The sequence below is a fragment of the Pleurodeles waltl genome, chromosome 5 (assembly GCF_031143425.1).
Source record: "Pleurodeles waltl isolate 20211129_DDA chromosome 5, aPleWal1.hap1.20221129, whole genome shotgun sequence".
In the NCBI taxonomy this organism is placed as follows: domain Eukaryota; kingdom Metazoa; phylum Chordata; class Amphibia; order Caudata; family Salamandridae; genus Pleurodeles; species Pleurodeles waltl.
Genome location: NC_090444.1, coordinates 16,155,646 through 16,176,389, shown reverse-complemented (window position 1 = coordinate 16,176,389; position 20,744 = coordinate 16,155,646). Strand labels below are relative to the sequence as shown.

The 20,744-nt window shown below is 46.2% G+C and overlaps 1 protein-coding gene across 1 annotated transcript in view; it reads left to right on the top strand.

Annotated features, from left to right (window-relative positions):
• The window catches only part of LOC138295289 (uncharacterized), a 114,753-nt gene that overhangs the window by 72,888 nt on the left and 21,121 nt on the right, over positions 1-20,744 (top strand). The window contains exon 4 of the mRNA XM_069233494.1: positions 1,903-1,972. Coding sequence (XP_069089595.1) covers positions 1,903-1,972 — 70 coding nt within the window. The remainder of the gene's footprint in view (positions 1-1,902; positions 1,973-20,744) is intronic.

Genomic DNA, 20,744 nt, shown 5'->3' with positions numbered 1-20,744 from the left:
CTGCAGCTTAGAGCTAGGAAGATCTTGGCGGGGTAGTTAAATGTCTCGGCTATCCTATCTGCAGTGCAGAGCTAGGAAGATTCTGATGGGGTATGTTAAATGTCTCTACTATCCCCTCTGCAGCTTAGAGCTAGGAAGATCCTAGCGGGGTATGTTAAATGTTTCTGCTATCCTCTCTGCAGCTTAGAGCTAGGCAGATCCTGGTGGGGTATGTTAAATGTCTCTGTTATCCTATCTGCAGTGCAGAGCTAGGAAGATTTTGGTGGGGTATGTTAAATGTCTCTGCTATCCTCTCTGCAGCCTAGAGCTAGGAAGATCCTGGCGGGTATGTTAAATGTCTCAGCTATCCTCTCTGCAGCTTAGAGCTAGGAAGATCCTGGCAGGTTATGTTAAATGTCTCTGCTATCCTCTCTGCAACTTAGAGCTAGGAAGATCCTGGTGGGGTATGTTAACTGTCTCTGCTATCCTCTCTTCAGCTTAGAGCTAGGAAGATCCTGGGGGGGTATGCTAAATGTTTCTGCTATCCAACCTGCAGCTTAGAGCTAGGAAGATCCTGGAGGGGTATGTTAAATGTCTCTGCTATCCTATCTGCAGTGCAGAGCTAGGAAGATCCTGGCAGGACTGTGAAATGTCTCAGCTATCCTCTCTGCAGCTTAGAGCTAGGAAGATCCTGGCAGGTTATGTTAAATGTCTCGGCTATCCTCTCTGCAACTTAGAGCTAGGAAGATCCTGGTGGGGTATGTTAACTGTCTCTGCTATCCTCTCTTCAGCTTAGAGCTAGGAAGATCCTGGAGGGGTATGCTAAATGTTTCTGCTATCCAACCTGCAGCTTAGAGCTAGGAAGATCCTGGAGGGGTATGTTAAATGTCTCTGCTATCCTATCTGCAGTGCAGAGCTAGGAAGATCCTGGCAGGACTGTGAAATGTCTCTGCTATCCTCTCTGCAGCTTAGAGCTAGGAAGATCCTGGCGGGGTATGTTAAATGTCTCTGCTTTCCTCTCTGCAGCTTAGAATTAGTAAGATCCTGGCGGTTTATGTTAAATGTCTCTGCTATCCTATCTGCAGTGCATCACTAGGAAGATCCTGGCGGGGATGCTAAATGTCTCTGCTATCCTCTCTGAAGCTTAGAGCTAGGAAGATCCTGGCGGGTATGCTAAATGTCTCAACTATCCTATCTGCAGTTTAGAGCTAGAAAGATTGTGACTGTGTATGTTAAATGTCTCTGCTATCCTCTCTGCAGCTTAGAGCTAGGAAGATCCAGACAGGCTATGCTAAATGTCTCTGCTATCCTCTCTGCAGCTTCTGCAGCTTAGAGCTAGGAAGATCTTGGCGGGTATGTTAAATGTCTCTGCTATCCTCTCTGCAGCTTAGAGCTAGGAAGATCCTGGCAGGCTATGTTAAAAGTCTCTGCTATCCTCTCTGCAGCTTAGAGCTAGGAAGATCCTGGCGGGGTATGCTAAATGTCTCTGCTATCCTATCTGCAGTGCAGACTACTTCCCCTGTGAATAAAGTTGGCAGTCATTGTATCTTCATGTTGCTTAATTTCTCAAGTGTTATGTTTGTAGCTTCAGTTCCAGGATTAGGTAAGCCACTTCCTGGTAGCAGGCCCACTCACGGACACTAAAAGAGAGAGCTCTGATCGGAGCTGCTGTCTCTTTCTTGAGGACTGTCCAGCCTTCAGATACCCCCACTGCCGTGCTCCTTTCTTGAGTAGAGAGGAAATTGCAAGATATGCTCAGGAAATGATGTGCAGTTCAGTGAACCTTGGAACACTTAGTGCAGGAGAGAGCAGCCACTAGTGCAGAGAAAATGCACAGTTACACAACTAGGAAGAACAAGCTTATTGTGCAGTCTGTATTAAAATCACTGAAAGGGATGATAGTACCTCTGGTTTCTGTTCTAGATCTGGAGCAGAACAGCTGAGACAATGGGGAGAAGCAGAATACAATGCTGATGTGAGAAACAGGCTGCAGGTGAGTGATGCACCATCTAACCTACCCTGATTTACACATCTTTTGTCTCCACTCTGTCTGGGATCTCACATGACCTCCATGCTTGTCAACTACATCAATGTTCTTCTAAGAGTTTATGCACATTCACAAAATGTTGTGCAACTGCTACAAACACCATCCACTACCAAACAGCACAAACAAATGTGTGAATTAAGCATAGCCACAAAGTACCTTAGAGGTTTACGGCAGTGTAAATGCTGAAAACCTCTAAAGTGGTTTGATGGATTACAATTATGATCAGGCGAGGGTTGGGATAAGAAGGAGGATGCTAAGGAAGTCATGTAATTACTCAGGACATGCGTGTGGTTTTATATGAAGGGGAGGATTCGAAGGGCTTGTACTGGCCAGTGCACGGATCTTGATCTAAGGTAGAAGGTGCCAGTGACACAGAGGTAAAACGTACAGTGGACACCTGCTTATATAATGAGAAAACAGGGGAAAGGTCTCCTCAACTGGAGCAGCACACCCTCCCTGCTCAGCCTTCCTCAGCTGCTGGCCCTAATGTCACTTCCACATGACATCTGGAGATCCTGGTCCCCACCAGTCCCTTGTACCTGCATTGAGCTCACAACGTTAACCGAAAACCCACTTTTCTTGATATGAATGACATCAGGATAGATTCATTTAATGAATGGATTAAGGACTGTTTAAATACTCTACTCCCCTATAGCACGAAAAAGGGGAGCAGCCGGAAAGCTGGCGCTTCATGGTTTACTCTCCACCTGCAAACCCTTAAAAGGAAATGCAGATGTTTAGAAAGAAGATGGAGAAAAACCTATGAGTCCGTTTTAAAGGAAGAATATAGGAAGACGATTAGACTCTACCATGCTGAAATCAAATTAGCCCAAAGTACCTATTATGCCGCAAGGATTGAACAATCTTCCAACTCCTCTAAAGAGATTTTTCAGCTACTCAAAGATATTTTACATTCACCCTCTGAAGGTGAATTAGATCAAGCCTCTCAAGGACAGAGTGACAATTTAGCACTGTTCTTTCAACAAAAAATTGTTGACATCTATTCGAGTTTTTCGAATAGTAAGCCTCCCCCGGAAGATGCAGCAGACTTTTGCCACAATTTTCCCCTATCTCACAGGATCAGGTTGCCTCTTACCTCTCGGCTCTCAAGTCAGGCTCTCCTTTAGACTCTGCTCCTCCATCGATAATGGCCCTTGGGGGTTCAGTCTTCGTTCCTGTCTTGACTGAACGTTTAAATCTCTCCATATCTAGAAGCACTGTCCCTGACCAATGGAAACATGCCATAGCCAAACCCTTCCTGAAAACCCCAACCTGGATGCAGCAGTGCTTAAAAACTATAGACCTATATCGCTACTTACATCCCCTTCCAAAATATTAAACAAACAGATTAATGCTCAACTCTCCACATTCCCAGAGGATAACAACATCCTTCATCCTACCCAAATGGGTTTTAGACCTTTACACAACACTGAATCTGCTCTGATCGCCGTCATGGAGGAGGCTAGGAAGCGTATGGATCAGGGGCACCCTACGGCAATTGTACTCCTTGATCTTAGTGCGGCCTTCGACACAGTAGATCACCATTTGCGGTTTCAGAGGATGAAAGAGATGGGAATCGAGGGAGGAGCACTTAGCTGGCTCTCGTTGTTTTTGAAGGGAAGATCATTTCAGGTTCTTGATTGTTCTTATCTTTCCAGCAGGTTTAACTGCAATAGCGGTGTGCCACAGGGTTCCTCCCTTAGTCGTACATTATTCAATATATATATGGCTCCCCTGGCCAAGATAGTGGAGCCATTTGGAATTTCCTTAGTTTCTTATGAGGATGACACCCAGCTAGTCGTTTCGTTTTCCTCTAACTCAGGAGCTGATGAAAGCTCTTTGCCTCTTTGCCTACAGGCAGTGTCAAAATGGATGAATGAAAGCATGGTCCAATTAAACTGAGATAAAACAGAAGTAATGATACTGGGTCAGGGTCCACGTCCGGGCACGAACCCCAGGTTGTCTATCCCTTTGGGGGAGCTGCCTGCTCCTAAGAATCCTAGTCTAGGAGTTTGGCTAGATTCCCAACTTACTTTGGAATACCAAGCTAAAAGAATCTCTGCCACCTGCTTCGGTATAATGAGGCTTCTGAGGAAGATTTTTGCTATACTTCAGTTTTTGGCAAAAAGACTCATCATTCAGGCCCTCATCATCTCCCGCTTGGATTATGACAATGGATTATTTCTTGGCTCTCCTAGATAGGTGAAAAGGAAATTACAAGTAGTTCATAACGCCACAGCCCAGCTTCTTTTAGAAATACAGAGGCATGTTTTGGTTAAAACCGCCCTTTCCGCACTTCATTGGCTCCCAGTGGAAAAGCGCATAGCGTTTAAAACTCTGTGCTATATCCATAGATCACTATACAATAGAGGCCCCATCCATCTAAAGACCCTCGCATCCTTTTATACTCCCAACAGAGAACTCAGGAGTGCATCAGCAGCGTTTGCTACGGTACTTAGAGTTAAAAAATCAAGAAGGGGAGGTACCACGATGGCTTATCTTGGAGCTAAACTGTGGAACTCCCTCAATTGTCGGAAAGCATTAAAAACCTGGCTGTTCTAAAATGTTTTGTTATGTATCTAGAATTATGGAGTTTTTGTCCTCTAGTGCTGGGAGGCCTTTGGGTAGCCATGCGCTATACAAGTAACTTAACATAACATTAAGAGTACCTCCCTACTCATGCGGTCAGGAATAGAGGTTGCGGAGAAGTATGGTCGACTACAAGAGGCTATCCTATCTCCTGCTTGGGGGGGTGCATCAAGGTGTGGGGTGTGTGTCATAGATGTTAGTTCCCCTTTTAGCACCTGTTTAGTTATTGCTAGGTCAGTTTACATTTTTTGTTTTCTGAATAACTTGACGCTGCCCAACAAACTTGCACAAAGCTTTCCAAAGAAAAGGACATCTAGGTTCACTTCCTGATGGCAAGTTTTTTGAAGATTTGTGAAGGGTGGGCCAAAAAACAGGGGCGGTCCCAAAAGTGACAAGTTTTGTACAGACCCATCAAGAGGTTGGGGGGGAGTTAAAATTGTAAATATCACTTTTGGGACCCCTTTCATTTTTATGCATGATGGATCTGCATGGAAGATGCCAGGAGGAATCAAAAACGGATGTACTTTTTTCGGGGAAGTTTTGTGCATATTTGTCAAATCAAAGTTATTAAGAAAATAGAACATGCTTTTCAGTGGAAACTCCCAGCTAATCATAACTACACAGGCACTGTTGCCACCTTTGTTTTATAAATATATATATATATATATCTATATCTATACATATATATATATATATATATATATATATATATATATATATATATATATATATATATATATATGTGTGTATACTGATTTGCTTAGAATTTTAGTGCGGTTTGAAGAAACACGTAAAACCTGGCAGAGATTTAGCATGTTGAACTAATTCTTACTATTTTTTAATTTGAGTTGATTCACCAAGGTGATGGGGCACAGTAAAAAAAAGGGGGGGGTCTAAAAGTGTCTCGTATACTTATAAGCACGGTTCTGTTTGACAAATCCGCAGAAAAGGCATGTTTAGTTTTCTTTTGGTTTGTCAAGTATTGTGCAGATCAATCAAGGGGGAGTAAATTTAAAGGGGGAAGTGAAATCTTTGATCTGCACATAACTTTGTGAAAGATCTGTAGGGAGTCTGCAGGCCCTGAGTTTACCTTACTCTTGATATACTGAGGTCCAAGGAAGGGTGCAGGGCAAGGAGGTGGGATAAAGACATCTTCATTTTCTAATAACCTTGGCTAAGCTGGATAGGAAACCTGATCTGCATGATATTCACCAGGCTGCATGTAACTTGAACCCAGTGCCTGGATCTCAGGGTTGAACAAGATATAATAATGGGGGCAAAGGTACCTGGGCGGGTCGCAGCGGGGGTCGGCGTAGTCCGTTGGAGCGCCTGTGAGCCGAAGGCTGTGGAGAGCCAGTGTCAGTCTGAGCTCGTGGGATCCCTGTGGGGTTGATGGCTGTACTTGGTGGGGTTTGGTGCAAGCCCTGGTCGTGCATCCAACGGCCGCGGGCCGCCAACCCCCTCTCCCTACAGCCTGGCATGTGCTAATAACTTTGGTGCTGGGTTGCTATGTCATTGTATTAATTAAAGAGCACCAAAGTTATTCTCACATGAAATTGTTTTTGCCATCTACTATTGGCAATCAATGCTAACTAACAGAAACTCTCCAAGCATTTGGTTTTGGCGGCACATTTTGTAGGTGGGTCCTCAGCGGGCATTCCAGCCCCCTAGCACGAGACTAGCGCTCTCTGCAGCCACTCGTCATACGGCTGCAGGCACATCTCTGACGCCTGCAGTACCTTTTTGGAATGTGATTGCTCTGCACACTGGGCAAAGGCTCAGTCCCGGGCGAGCTGCTGCGCCTCTGCAAACTGTAAAAAAAAAGGCCAAGAAATGTTTAAAAAGCTCTGGGCCTGATTTAGAATTTGGCAGACAGTTTACTCCGTCACGGATGTAATGGATATCCTGTCCGCGTCACGGATGTAATGGATATCCTGTCCGCGTCACGGATGTAATGGATATCCTGTCCGCGTCACGGATGTAATGGATATCTGTCCGCGTCACGGATGTAATGGACATCCTGTCCGCCGTATTACGATCTCCATAGGCTATAACGGGATATCCGTCACGTTTGTGATGGAGTAACTCCCACCGCCAATCAGACCCTATATTTTAAAAGGGACACGTTGACCCGCAAGCCCCTGCGCTGCAGGGATGGATCTTTGTGAGTATGATAAGGATGTACTGGAGCGTATTCTGTCACAGAAAGGGACTAAAGGCTGTAGTGGGCTCACCCATTGCCCATGCTGTACGCTGCAAGCGACCAATGGATGAAGAGGTCTTTTTACCTCCTAAAAGTAATTTCAAAAGCAACTGGAATCATTTTACGCACTCTTGCATATTTGTGTCTCAACAATTTCCACAATGCAGCTTGCTGCTGGCAAATAATCCCAGACTAGCTCAGACACCTATGGCAAGGGTATGTCATGTTTAATTCAAGAAGTCAAACTGCAAGTCAAGATTGGTAGTTTCACCACCAAGACAAAGTATGAAGACACCAGTCATTTTCAGATCAAACATCTTAAAGGAGTATTTCTGCAACCACTGACCATGTGCACCGGATGTGAGGAGATGCCAGCCACTGTGCGTGCCCTATCACCATGGAAATGAAAGTAAGATGACCGTACGTGGTCTCAGCTTTGCCTTGCCTTAGTCCTTGTTCTCATGTGTCTGTCCCAGATTCATTCACCCTGGTCACCTCTATTACATCTCCCTCTGGGAGGCTCTTCAGCTCATTTATTCACTATTGCCTCAGAAATTCTTTGGTGCAAGAACAGCTGTAAGTAATGTGTACTACACGTTATATATGCGAGTGCATATTTCATCCTTCGCAGGGGTCAAATGCATCCTCAGAGGTCGAGGGATCTTTAGACCCAGTAAGGAGGGTGGTGAACCATACATCTGCAACACAAACAATATAAACACCGTGACCAACGTGGCCACAGAAGGAAAACTCCAATCAGGAATATAGTTCAGCTCATGAACACAGTGCGCAAAACTAAATTATTTAGATAAATGATCACCATAGGTTGCCCAAAACGGCAAAACTAATTTAATCGAATTAGCATCAAAACAATTAATCATTCAAGAATAATCATACATATCAATAAGATGAGAATTTGATAAACAGAGACATATCTCAAATCAGATTTTATCAGCATTGATCAAGTTCAAATAAGACAGTCTGCAAATTAGTCTGGGCTAAGGTTGGCCTAACAGCTAACCAAATTAGAACATGCATGTATGGGGAAGGACTAGCACATGTGGGCAAAATGCAAAAGAAGACAAAAATAATTTGGAAAAAAGATAGAACTCAGGTTACAGCATGCCAGCTAGAAAAAAAAGGTGTTACAGTCATAAGTTTGATGCTAGAAAAAGGGATATGTTCAGGGGCACTGGCATTCAGGTGAGAGGGGATACCCCTCCAGGGTGCAGCATTCAAGGGTTCTTCATCAGCAGGGCAGAAAGACAGCTGCAAAGTTGTCATCAGGAAATGTGTAGAGCTAGCAAAACATGTCTGCACGCAGCATGAAGAAGCAGAAAACGTCTGACTGACTAAAACTAACAAAGTCCACCCCTATAGGGAGACACATAAACTGTTCTGATTTGTCAGTTCGGTGGCCTCACATCACACAAAGAGGCATCACCCAATCAAAAAACAATACAATTATCAGGTTGCAACATTAATCTCGTTTCCCAGGTTTAACATGAAATCATCTCTTTCCATGTAAATCCAATGAGTTCGAAACATTTGTATAAGTTGCAACTTTCCCTCGAGTTCTCATGCTTTCACAATGCAACCCTCTCAGTTCCATGTGACTCTTAATAGTTTGAAACAAAATCCAGTCCAAGTTCCTGTAAAATATACTTTTCAGGGTCAACTGTACCTCTTCCACAGTTTACACAATGGCTTATACTAATGGGGCTTGTTTCTCATGGGAATCAAATCTGCAAGAAAGCTCACCTAAAAGAAAAACAACCTCAACATCTTGTTCATGGCTACAGGAAAAAACGAATTATGCAGGCCTTGTTAGGTAAGAAATGCACATGCATTACAGGGAAACAATTATCTTTAAACAAAACACATGAAATATAAACTAATGAAACTTCAAATTAATGAATACACTCTATCATAAGTCATGCATTGAGTTAGTAAGCATTAGTCAATGTGGCAAAAAAGTGTATTTCATTTCAAATAATATGTAACTTTATACTAATAAAACACAGATTAATCAGCTAATATATACATTCAATTTCATATTTGCATTTAAACTATAGTCTAAATTCTTATTATTATGCCTTTCAGTTAGTTTGCATGTAATTCGATCAGGTGGGCCCAACGTCCGCCACAAATAAAAACATGTCAGTGCAGCTATCTACCTTAGAAATTACCTTGTGGACAATTCATTCTCTGATGAGCTGACGTCTGGGTCACTAAAAGCTTTATTAAAATGTACGCTCCAACATATACTTGCTGGACTGAGCTTGAACTTCTAGTCAAACCTCCCCTGATAGACAACACCCCCTGCCTATAACTACTGCGGTACTGTTCTGAGCTCAGCAAGGAGGCGACACCAATCATTTATGGGAGGCACACAAGTTGGTCTCTTTGCTTACTTTGCAAAGTCACATCTGCTGAGGGGACTTAGCAGCACTAAGAGTAAACTTTCTAACTCATCATTGTATCTGTGTTACCATTCCCCCACTTGAACTCAGGGTATAATCATTGCACACATTCAGAGTACATTGCAGAATATATGTATCTATAACATTGCAGCATCATTTATTCACAGACTATTAACACTCTCCCTATAGAGACTCTATAGAGGAATTTAACTTACTCCACTGGCACAAATTATTTAAAAAACCCTGAATTGATCTTTTATCATTTAATGAAGTCGTATCCTATCCCTAGCCCATAAGAATGCATTGGAAGTTTTTTGGAAATGTAATAATTGAGGCTAGTTGACTAAACACACTTCTATGCCTTAGGTTAGTCTAAAGCAGAGAAAGGTGAGTAAAAAGGGAAGAAGAACATGAAACAAACAGCATCATGCACTTGTCTTTACCTTGAACCACATTAGCCTTGGTCTGAAATGAGCTCACTGCTGACAGGTGCTGCAGATTCTGCATGAAATCAAACTGCATCCTCCATTCCAATAAAGACCACAGTGGTATTTTAAATGCAAACCTCTGTAGAATGTAAAGGCCAAGGTCACTTCATCTCAGCCCTGAGAGGAAGTGGATCCTGAACCAGTAAAAGCCCCTGGGGTTATATGATTTTGGACCTCCTGCTTTTGGGGTCCCTGCAGTGAGTGAGACCCCCTAATAGAGTTTCATCCACTTGCAGCATGCTTCTATCAGATGCTTTGGAGTGGTAGCCATCAGTGGCCACCTTTTAAGATAAGGCCCACTGCTTAGTAGCTGGGGTGATCGGTTCTGCTCTGGTTACACATGAACACATTCCCATGTGTGAACACCTGTGAAGGTTGAGCGATGAAGATTGTTGTCGGATTCAGACTTATATCTTCAGACAGGTCGCCAATTCGCAGATGGAACCCAAGATACATTAGTTATGGCCCATGTACGCCTTAAAATGTTATAGTGCATCCAAAAAGAACCACCCCCGTTCTTTTTTTACTATAGCACTTTTTTCCTTACACATTGGGTGAGAACCAAGCAGAAAACAACACCGAAGAAAGTTCTCCTATGTTTGTCTGGGTCCCGAGCACAGATAAGATCATCTACATGTTTCGCGCAGCACTGTGGCATTTGTAGTATTACCCTGAGGCAGCCCTCATGAGATTTGTGCTTTGGATGACCCAGTAGGGACCAAGGTACTCTGCTGCCCAGCCAGCAGTTCCAGTACTCCCCTTGAACAATAGATCCATTTGTGAGGATTAGCCTCCTCCTGAGAGAGGAAGGGGGTGAGTATGAAAACTGCGTAGGGTGATTTCCAGACATTCATTGACCAGACTTTCTTACAGGGACAAAGGGGTGACAGGCAGAGATCTGGCACCAATCTCATCAGGGTTTCCATTCGAAGTCTTAGAGGGAAGAATCAAGTTTTACGGTGTTATTTTGGGGTGGTGTTCACTTAAGGGAAAATGACGTGGATACCAACACTTGGCTCTACCATCTTTAAAAATCCCAGAATGCTGTGCAGGGATGTTGGGCAGCCTGTGTGCTGCTCCTACTACATGCCAGTTAGGGTTTGAGGAGAGGCTTGGGACTCATGGATGCCCACTTCTTAGAACCCACCATCTCCATTTTTAAACCTTTGCTAGTGTGCAGACTGAGAGAAGAGGGAAGTGCAGGGTGAGAAGTTTGGGCCAGCTGCTGATGATCCCCTGCCTAGGGTGGAGGCACCCACTTTCTGCTTGCACTTCTTGGATTCTCCTGGACTCTAACTCTACAGCCAGTAGCACAGGCTTCACCGCTCCCTCTGGGAGACAGTAGAGGGCTATACCTTCTGAAGACCCTGGAGGACTGTGGACTGGTCCTGTGGTGGGTCCACCTGGAGGCGGTCCGGCTGATGGACGGACAGAAGCGCTGTCAGAGCCAAGAGGCTCTAGAGACAGACAGAGAGTGGGGTCAGGCTTGAGGGCCACTGGGTTCTGCTGCAGGAAATACCCGTGATATGGAGGGTACCAGGAGCTAGGACAGGAGGTTAGCTCCCTACTGCTAGAGGGAAACAGCAGGACCCAGAAGTGTGAGAAAGTATTGAACTCAAAGAAAAATCAGCAAGATTGTAATGGCCATGTGGCCTTGAATAAATGCTGCAGGTGGCTGTAGTGTGCCACCAGCAGCAAGAAACAGAGACCTCTCCTAAGAAAGGCCCGTTGGGGCCAGAGATATTCACCAGTCTCCTTGCCATTCATGCATGCAATAGCCGGTGAGTCTACGGAGACTGCTGAGCCAAGCAAATCAGAGCTACATTCAGCAATTAATTTATGAGCCTGTTGGGTCCTCCATGGGACCAGCCAGTATAGAGGGCACCGCTCTCCGCCTTTGAAATTGTTCCAGGTAGGGCCAGCCCACCTACAGTCTATGGCCAGGAGAACCATTGGGCCTGCTTTGTGGTGACCTACGGACCTGGGCAATTCCACAAGCATAAAACAACCTCAGTTGTGTGGGGTGGTGCCACCTTGCTCCTATGCTAAGACCAATGTGCAGGTAGTCCTAAGCAGGCAGAAAGCAAGAGAAAGGAAGCTGGCCCCCCCTCTGGCACTTAAGAAAGTGTGCAGATCTGGTGGTGCGCTGGCCGGACCACACAAACGTGCATTCTCACACGATTGCTGGAGAAAGGACGCAGGTGACTCAAATGAGAGGGAGACATCAGCTCCTAAATGGATGAAAAAGGCATGCACCAGCAGGCAAAGTTAGAAAGAAAATATTTTCTGACCACAGCTACATCAAAGGTCCAAGAAAACACACAGAGCAGAGTAACACACCAGAAATGTTCAATGGTGGTACCAGGACAGGAGCCCTATAATCACTTCCATAATTTGCCACCCAAGCCTGCTGGTTCTCAGAAACAATGACCCCTGCAGAGGGTTTGCTTGGAAATGAGCCATCCCAGAGCCTTTGTTGCCAGATCCCCTGTCGCTGGTGGGCAGCCCTGGTGAAGGTAGCAATAAGACTCTTTTATGAAATCTTCACTGTTTTAATGTGTTATTGTTAAAGACATGGTCTGTAGAAATGAAAGTCAAAATCAAAAATTATTTCTGGTGCAAGGGAAAGTTAAAGTCAATCCACTTTTCTGATTCCACTTGTAAATGTTTTTCATACTCCTTTAATTTTTATTGTGCTGTGAATTATATGCAACACCATGTTGAAGCCAGAAGGCATGACTCATTATTAGGGCTCCCAGTTTTATGCTATTTATTTTTTTAGTATTTCAGTCTCTATTTACCCATCTTTATTTTGTACCCATCTTATTGGTATCTATCCATATTTATTTTGTGTTTTAAGAACAAATGGAGTAATAAAATGTCATTATTTAACTGAACACCATGTACTCACGCTCTGATGCCTGCTGCATTTTAACAAAGTAAACGCCCAATTTACCAAAACACTACGCTCACAGGCGAATATTAGTACTATATACAAGTATATGTTAAAATATGGCCAAAGTTTACGAAATCTCATCCTGTTTTAGCTCCCATGCTGCCTGTCTGCCCATCTGTTGGCCTGGAATTGATGAAGGACACCACAAAAAAATCACTCACAAGAAGCACAATTTTCTGTATTTTTCCACTTTTCAAAATAAATACAGACAGGAAACACATTGTTTTATGTCTGTGTCTGTCTGCAAAAATCAGTAAAAACTAAGGGGGTCATTCCAACCTCGGCGGTAAAAGGCGCTTACCGCCGTGCAGAAGACTGCCATAACACTGCGCGGCCGCGGTAAACCGCCACGGTCATTCTGACCCACAACAGGCAAACCGCCAAAATACAGACATCCACAAAAGTCCGCCACACCAAAGGGCAGCGAGAAACTGGCGATGACCAAACCTCCACCGTCACGCCAACAGAAATACTCCCACACTATCACGACCCACGAATCCACGCGGCGGTCTTTCAACCGCGGTATTCCATTGGCGGTACACACCGCCGCGCTCAAAATACACACACACACCTCCAAAACACAGCCACATTGGACAATTCAAAATACACACACCTGATACACATACACACACCACTCCCACACACCCAATACAATATAAAGCCCACACCCACATCACTCACAAACCTCCACTCCTAGAGATTCGTGAACACGCACCGAGAAAAGACATCCGAGCACCCAGACGCCCAATTCACTGTCACCCAGCAATATTAGCACGCATTTCACACAACACAACAATACACATCACCACACTTAGCACCACACAATCCACCCAACACATCACCCACACCACCCCATGGCACCGCAAAGACACCCCAGGTTCTCTGATGATGAACTCAGGCTCATGGTGGAGGAAATTGTACGAGTAGAGCCACAGCTGTTCGGGACACAGGTGCAGCACACCACCATTGCCAGGAAGATGGAGCTATGGAGCAGAATAGTCGACAGGGTCAACGCTGTGGGACAGCACCCAAGAAATCGGGACGACATCAGGAAGAGGTGGAACGACCTACGGGGGAAGGTGCGTTCCATGGTATCCAGGCACAACATCGCGGTGCAGCGGACTGGCGGCAGACCCCCACCTCCTCCCCCAGAATTTACAACATGGGAGGAGCAGGTCTTGAACATCCTGCATCCTGAGGGGCTCGCAGGAGTAGCTGGAGGAATGGACTCTGGTAAGTCAAACCTTTAACTACTTTATCCCCCCCACCCCACCTGCATGCCAACTCATACCCCCACCCTCACCCCCATCACACCTACTCCTTGCAAATATCTCACCATCACAACCCACCCATCCCAAAACCTAGCCCTGCATGCTCAACAAAGCATGGACACCCATCACCAAAGCATGACCACTGCACATACACATACAACCCCCCCCCCAAACCACTGTCACAACAGCCCCCACAAAGGAATGCCAGCACTGGGGTACACGGGCACCCACCCATTGCACGCTATGGCACACACAGAAGCAATAACCATACTTTTATACCCCTGCAAGACCCGAACGCCAGGTCACCCCGCAGGAGGGTCCACAAAGGTCCACTCCACCCCCAGAAGAGGCCCACAGTGATGACAGCACCTCTGTCTCCCTGGATCTAGATGACCAGCCCGGTCCATCGGGGACCTCGGGACAGTCGGTTCCCCTCAGACAGCCACAGCAGACCTTCCCCCCCTTCTGGGGACACCAGCACAGCACCCACCCAGCGGGCCCATACCTCTGTCCCCAGGACACGTCAATCATCTGTGTGTCCACCACTACAGGGAACCCAGGCTAACCCACCACCCCAACAACAACAGGGACCTGGGGGCAGTGGTAGTGGGCACACGGTCCAGGGGACAGAGGCCCAGGGAAACAGTTGAACTGGGAGGGCTGCTGTGCGACAGGGGGGGGCAGGCCCAGGGAACCCACTCTCCACGAGGCCCTCTCCTCCATCATGGGAGCCTACCACCACTCCCCGGAGACGATGGCGACGGTCCTGGCCAGGTTTCAGGAGATCCAGCTTCTGCAGGAGCAACAGTATATGGGGTTCAGGGAGGAACTAAGAAACATCAGTTCCGCCATGGGTACCATCGTAGTGGCCCTGAATCAGGTAGTCACCACATTGCGGGACACTGTGGCACCTCAAAGGGCCCCTGACACTAGCATGGACCAAGAACTGCCTACCACCTCCGCCGGCGCTAGTGGACAGGAGGCCCGACACAAGACCAACAGGCCACCAGAACCCCACCCCCTGCAGAAGGAGAACCACCCCGCAAGCGAGCCCTGAGATCCAGGAAGAAGACAGAGTAAGATGTCAAGACCCCCGCCAGCAAAGGATACCGCCCTGATTGTCATCCCACTGTCCCACATTGACACCCTGTCCAACCTTAAACTGCCCCTGCTCCACTTTCCACAGGCATTTGGACAATGCACCTGTGATACTGATAGTCTGGACTCTGCCATGGACAATCCTCCACCATCACCCCTCACCGATTTGCAACCACCCACCAATTTAGAGCACTTGAATAAACACACTTATTGCACAAAACAATCTGGACTCTGGCTGTGATTTTGAACAAATGTATTAGACATGACCGTGCCAAAATGTTCATTTACATTGTGATGCCAACAAACCGCTGTCACACAGCTGTAGTCCATGGGGAAACAAAGCAGATGTCACGCAGTGGGGCCCACATCTCTGAAAACGGAAGGGAAAGTCATAACTCAGTTACCATACACTGGGGGAAAAAGTCAGACAGTAGAGAGGTAGGAGTCTTTAAGTAAATGTAATATGCCGGTGTGTACTCTTACCTGTGTGTCATTGAAAATACTGCTTTATTACTGTGTTCCTGTTCTCTATGTCGTCCTCTTCACTCTCCACAGGCTCCACAGCTGCTACAACACCACCATCTGGACCATCCTCCTGCAGAAAAGGCACCTGGCATCGCAAAGCCAGGTTGTGAAGCATCCAGCAGGCCACGATGATCTGGCACACCTCCTTTGGTGAGTACATTAGGGATCCACCTGTCATATGGAGGCACCTGAACCTGGCCTTCAGGAGGCCAAAGGTTCGCTCGATCACCCTCCTAGTCCGCCCATGGGCCTCATTGTACCAATCCTCTGCCCTTGTCCTGGGATTCCTCACTGGGGTCAGTAGCCATGACAGGTTGGGGTAACCAGAGTCCCCTAATAGCCACACCCTGTGCCTCTGGAGTTGACCCATCATGCAAGGGATACTGCTATTCCGCATGATGTACGCGTCATGCACTGACCCAGGGAACTTGGCATTAACATGGGAGATGTACTGGTCAGCCAAACACACCATCTGTACATTCATGGAATGATAACTCTTCCTGTTCTTGTACACCTGTTCACTCCTGCTGGGGGGGACCAAAGCAACATGTGTCCCATCAATGGCACCAATGATGTTGGGAATATGTCCAAGGGCATAGAAATCACCCTTCACTGTAACCAAATCCCCCACCTCAGGGAAAATGATGTAGCTCCGCATGTGTTTGAGCAGGGCAGACAACACTCTGGACAACACCTTGGAAAACATGGGCTGAGACATCCCTGATGATATGGCCACAGTTGTCTGAAATGAGCCACTTGCAAAGAAATGGAGTACTGACACCACCTGCACTACAGGGGGGATCCCTGTGGGTTGGCGGATGGGTGACATCAGGTCTGGCTCCAGCTGGGCACACAGTTCCTGTATAGTGGCTCGGTCAAGCCTGTATGTCAGTATGACATGTCGTTCCTCCATTGTCGACAGGTCCACCAGCGGTCGGTACACGGGAAGATTCCTCCATCTCCTCGCATGTCCCAGCGGACGGTGCCTATGAAGGACAACAGCGAGCACAGAGTCAAACAACCCACAGGTACGTTCCCACAGCTTGCACATAACACGATTCCCAATGCATTGAAAAGTTTGTATGAGTGTTGATGCAAGGCCTAGGTATGTGTGACGCAGTAGAAATTAAGCCATGTGGGCCCTTGAAATGGCGGCTGCCTGACCTGTGAAGTGCGACAGTGGGATGTGAGGTCAATGCGCTGGCGTGGCACACCGTGGCGGTAGGCGGTCGAAGACCGCGCCGCAAAGCTGTATTGGTTAACATTGAACCCTATGGGTTTCAGGAACCAATGACGATGTGCGCCGGCGGTCGCGGTACGCAACGCCGCGGTACGCAACGCTGCGGGCGTGACCGCCATTTTCTATCTACTTAATCACTCGATACCTGATCTTCCACAGGAGAGGACCTACACTGCAAGTGCTGCTGTGACCTCGGTCTGGAAGAGACAATGGCTCATGCGACTGGGGAAAGGGCCTCTGCCTTCACTTCTGAAGAATTGGAGAAACTCGTGGATGGGGTCCTCCCCCAGTATGCACTACTCTATGGTCCTCCAGACCAACAGGTAAGTACACTGGGACCATGCTTTGTGGCCAATGCCTGTGTTGAGTGGGGTGGATGAAAGATGGTGGGGAGGGAAGCGATTGAGGAATGCATCAAACGACAGATGAGAGCATGTGCCACATGGCAAGGGTGGGGATGGGGGGGCCACTCACATCGAGCATGCAGAAGGTGATGATTTTGTTACTCCCCCTGTACATGTCACATAGGTCAGCGCCCACCAGAAAGTCGCTATTTGGCGTGCCATCGCCAAGGACGTCCGGACCCTGGGGGTCCACAACAGACGGGGCATCCACTGCCGGAAGAGGTGGGAGGACATCCGACGCTGGAGCAGGAAGACGGCGGAGGCTCAGCTGGGGATGGCCTCCCAACGTGGGAGGGGTGCCAGTCGTACTTTGACCCCCCTGATGTCCCGGATCCTGGCGGTGGCCTCCCCCGATTTGGATGGGCGCGTGAGGACATCACAGCAGACACAAGGGGGCGAGTACAAACACATTCTGCTGACTTTGCGTGCAGTGGAGGTGTCGGGGCGGGGGGAGGAGGGCTGTGGGTATCCCTAGGCCAGGGCGATTTCTGTAGGCTAGGCCCCTCCGTAAGGCATGGCCCTTTGCCCCAGTCCCCCACCTCTGTAGTACCAAGTACAGGTATCCATGGCCCTATGTCATCTATGTGTGCAGTTGTCGTCCACAGGCTTGTAGGCCATGTCCCACGGATTGCGTAGTGGACCCCAAGTGCGCGGCGTAGTGCAGGGTGCTTCTGTGTCTGTCCTCTCCGCCAACGGTGTCGCCAATGCATGCACTCAACATGTCTTTATTTCTCCCCCCCCCCCTTTTTTGTGGTCTTCCTGTTTATGTGTGCATTAGCATCATCAGGCGGAGGAGAAGTGGCATCGGAGCACGAGGGAGCTGCATCCCACATGGCCCTGGAGGGCCATGCAACGGAGTACGAATACACCAGTGGGACGGAGGGCGAGGGGAGCTCCACAGCGGGGACTCGTGCTGATGTCAGTGACAGCGACTCGTCCTCTGAAGGGAGCTCCCTTGTGGTGGCGGCAACATCCGTGCCCCCCGCAACAACAGGTACAGCCGCCACCCAGCGCACCAGCACCGCCCTCCCAGCAGCCCCTCAGCGTTTGCCCCGTGCCCGCTCACCCAGGAAGTTGGGCATCTCCTTCGCCCCAGGCACCTCAGGTCCTGCCCTTGTCACCCCTGCTGCCTTCAGTGAGGAGGTCATTGACCTCCTGAGGACCATCATTGTTGGGCAGTCTACCCTTTTGAATGCCATCCAGGGTGTAGAAATGGAGGTGCACCAGAGTAATGCATACCTGGAGGGCATTCATTCTGGTCAGGCTGCCCATCAGCGATCGTTCAACGCTCTGGCCTCAGCACTGACGGCAGCCATTGTCCCTGTGTCTAGCCTCCCCCCTCCAACTTCCTCCACCCAGAGCCAATCCCCTGTACCTCTGCCTATCCCAGACACACCATCAGACCAGCCTGCACACACCTCAACACTCAAGGGAAGCTCATCCAGACATAAGCACCACACATCAATAATTATAAGGGGATTCCCTGAATTAAATAAGCGTAGCTCAAACAGGGAAATGACCAATGTAGAGAAAAACTACTATGAGAGCTACTAGAATAGCCATGAAGATACAATCGTCTTCACGTACCAACACTAGGGTCTAGAATGATGCTAACTATATATAGCTGACCAATTAATTGTTTATAATACCAGGCTGCTACAATTAGGTACTCAGTTACAGATAAAGTGATCCTATTGCATAATTAGTACAAACTTATTTTACAAATATAAATGTTTTGTTATTCCATAATGATACAATCATAAAAAATATAAACATTAAATCAAAAAGATAAGAAGAACATACATACAAAGCACCTAAGACAAACATACCACATAAACACTGGATTATATAAATAGGAAAACGTGTCTTATTTACAGGTGAAACACCACATCAAGGAACTAATCCAAATAATAAGATTAAGACAATTTAAAGTGATAAAAATATACAAATATAAATTATTCTAATATATTAGTTTTGATAATCTAATACATAGCTAAAGAGACAATATGAACATAGTTCTATCCAAATGGTACCGTAGGGACCGAAGGCCTACGCGCGTTTCGGTATTATAAGGTATAGTGAACAACCTTCCTCAGGGCCGTTCCCAGTGGTACTAGTATATGATACTCGAATCTTTAGCAGCCAAATCTTCTGGTCAGACTGATTATAGGTTTGTAGTGTTCTTTTTGATGATGTAGTCAAGAGTATCTGATAAAAAAATATATTTTAATTTATATAGACATTTTGTATGAATTTTCGTGCTAGTTGTGTAGTAGTCACCTCACTAGGTGTGAGTTGTATGTCACAACCAAAAATGGCATATTATCTAGTCAAAAGTATGTGCCCAAAAAGAGTAAAGTGGATTTTATATAGTGTAGTTAGTAGAAAAATATAAAAATAAAGTATAGAGCATAAAGTATATACATGTACAACTAATACATGCAGTATTGATTACTGTAATGCATGCCAGATGCCCCTAAAAGTTCCGATGATTAGTATGTCATTGGTGAATATCTTACATTCATCTATCCATATGTCTTGGTTCCCTTTTGGTGAGAACATGCAGCTTTATATGTGCCAGGTAATAGAAGTGATAAGTTTTAATATAGGCAAACCTTACTTGAAGAATCTTGTCTAGCGTTTTTATGGGATATTAATTCTTCTGACCATAGCTGCTTCACTGTAGGGCATAATGCTACCTATTATAATACAGAAAGATGGACTAGATAAATACCTGGAGCCACATAATGAGTAAATGAATAGATAAATAGATAATAGTGGTAGATTGACTATATAGTCAATATATATTATTATTGTAATTTATATAATCTACAATTCACCTAAGAGTTAGCTGATGTCTGTTACTGAATTCGGCTCCGAATAGGACCCTGTATATAAATACGAGTCCTCAGAATCTTGCCAATACACCGAACGAATTCGGGAAGTGGAAACTTGGATGCAATAATTTAAGCTGTAGCAAATAACAATAAACGAAAAGAAAGGAAAAAGGTAGAACTAGATTATTAAACCATTTACTGGTTATAGTTCATACTGAGCTTAATTACAAGAGTGAAATAGATAAAGCGCAAATACTATAAGGAAAAAGAGAGAAAAAACCCACGGACTCGGATGAAGAAATGCCGGTCTCTGTGTTTATTCTTCCCGCGTATGCTGACGAAGTCAGCTGTCGCCGATCATGAACGTTTTAACGTGGCCGTGCAGAGATGTAGTCTCTGCTACTAGGCCGCGCGGAAATATGGAAATATGAGTACAGTATTAGGATTAGTGTCAGTAGGTATGAGTACAGTATTAGTATGGGGAGGTATGAGTACCGTATTAGTATTATAGGGAAATATGAGTACAGTATTAGTATTAGTATTGGGAGGTACGAGTACAGTATTCGTATTATAGGGAAATATGAGTACAGTATTCGGTTTAGTGTCAGTAGGTATGAGTACAGTATTAGTATTAGTATGGGGAGGTATGAGTACAGTATTAGTATTATAGGGAAAAATCAGTAC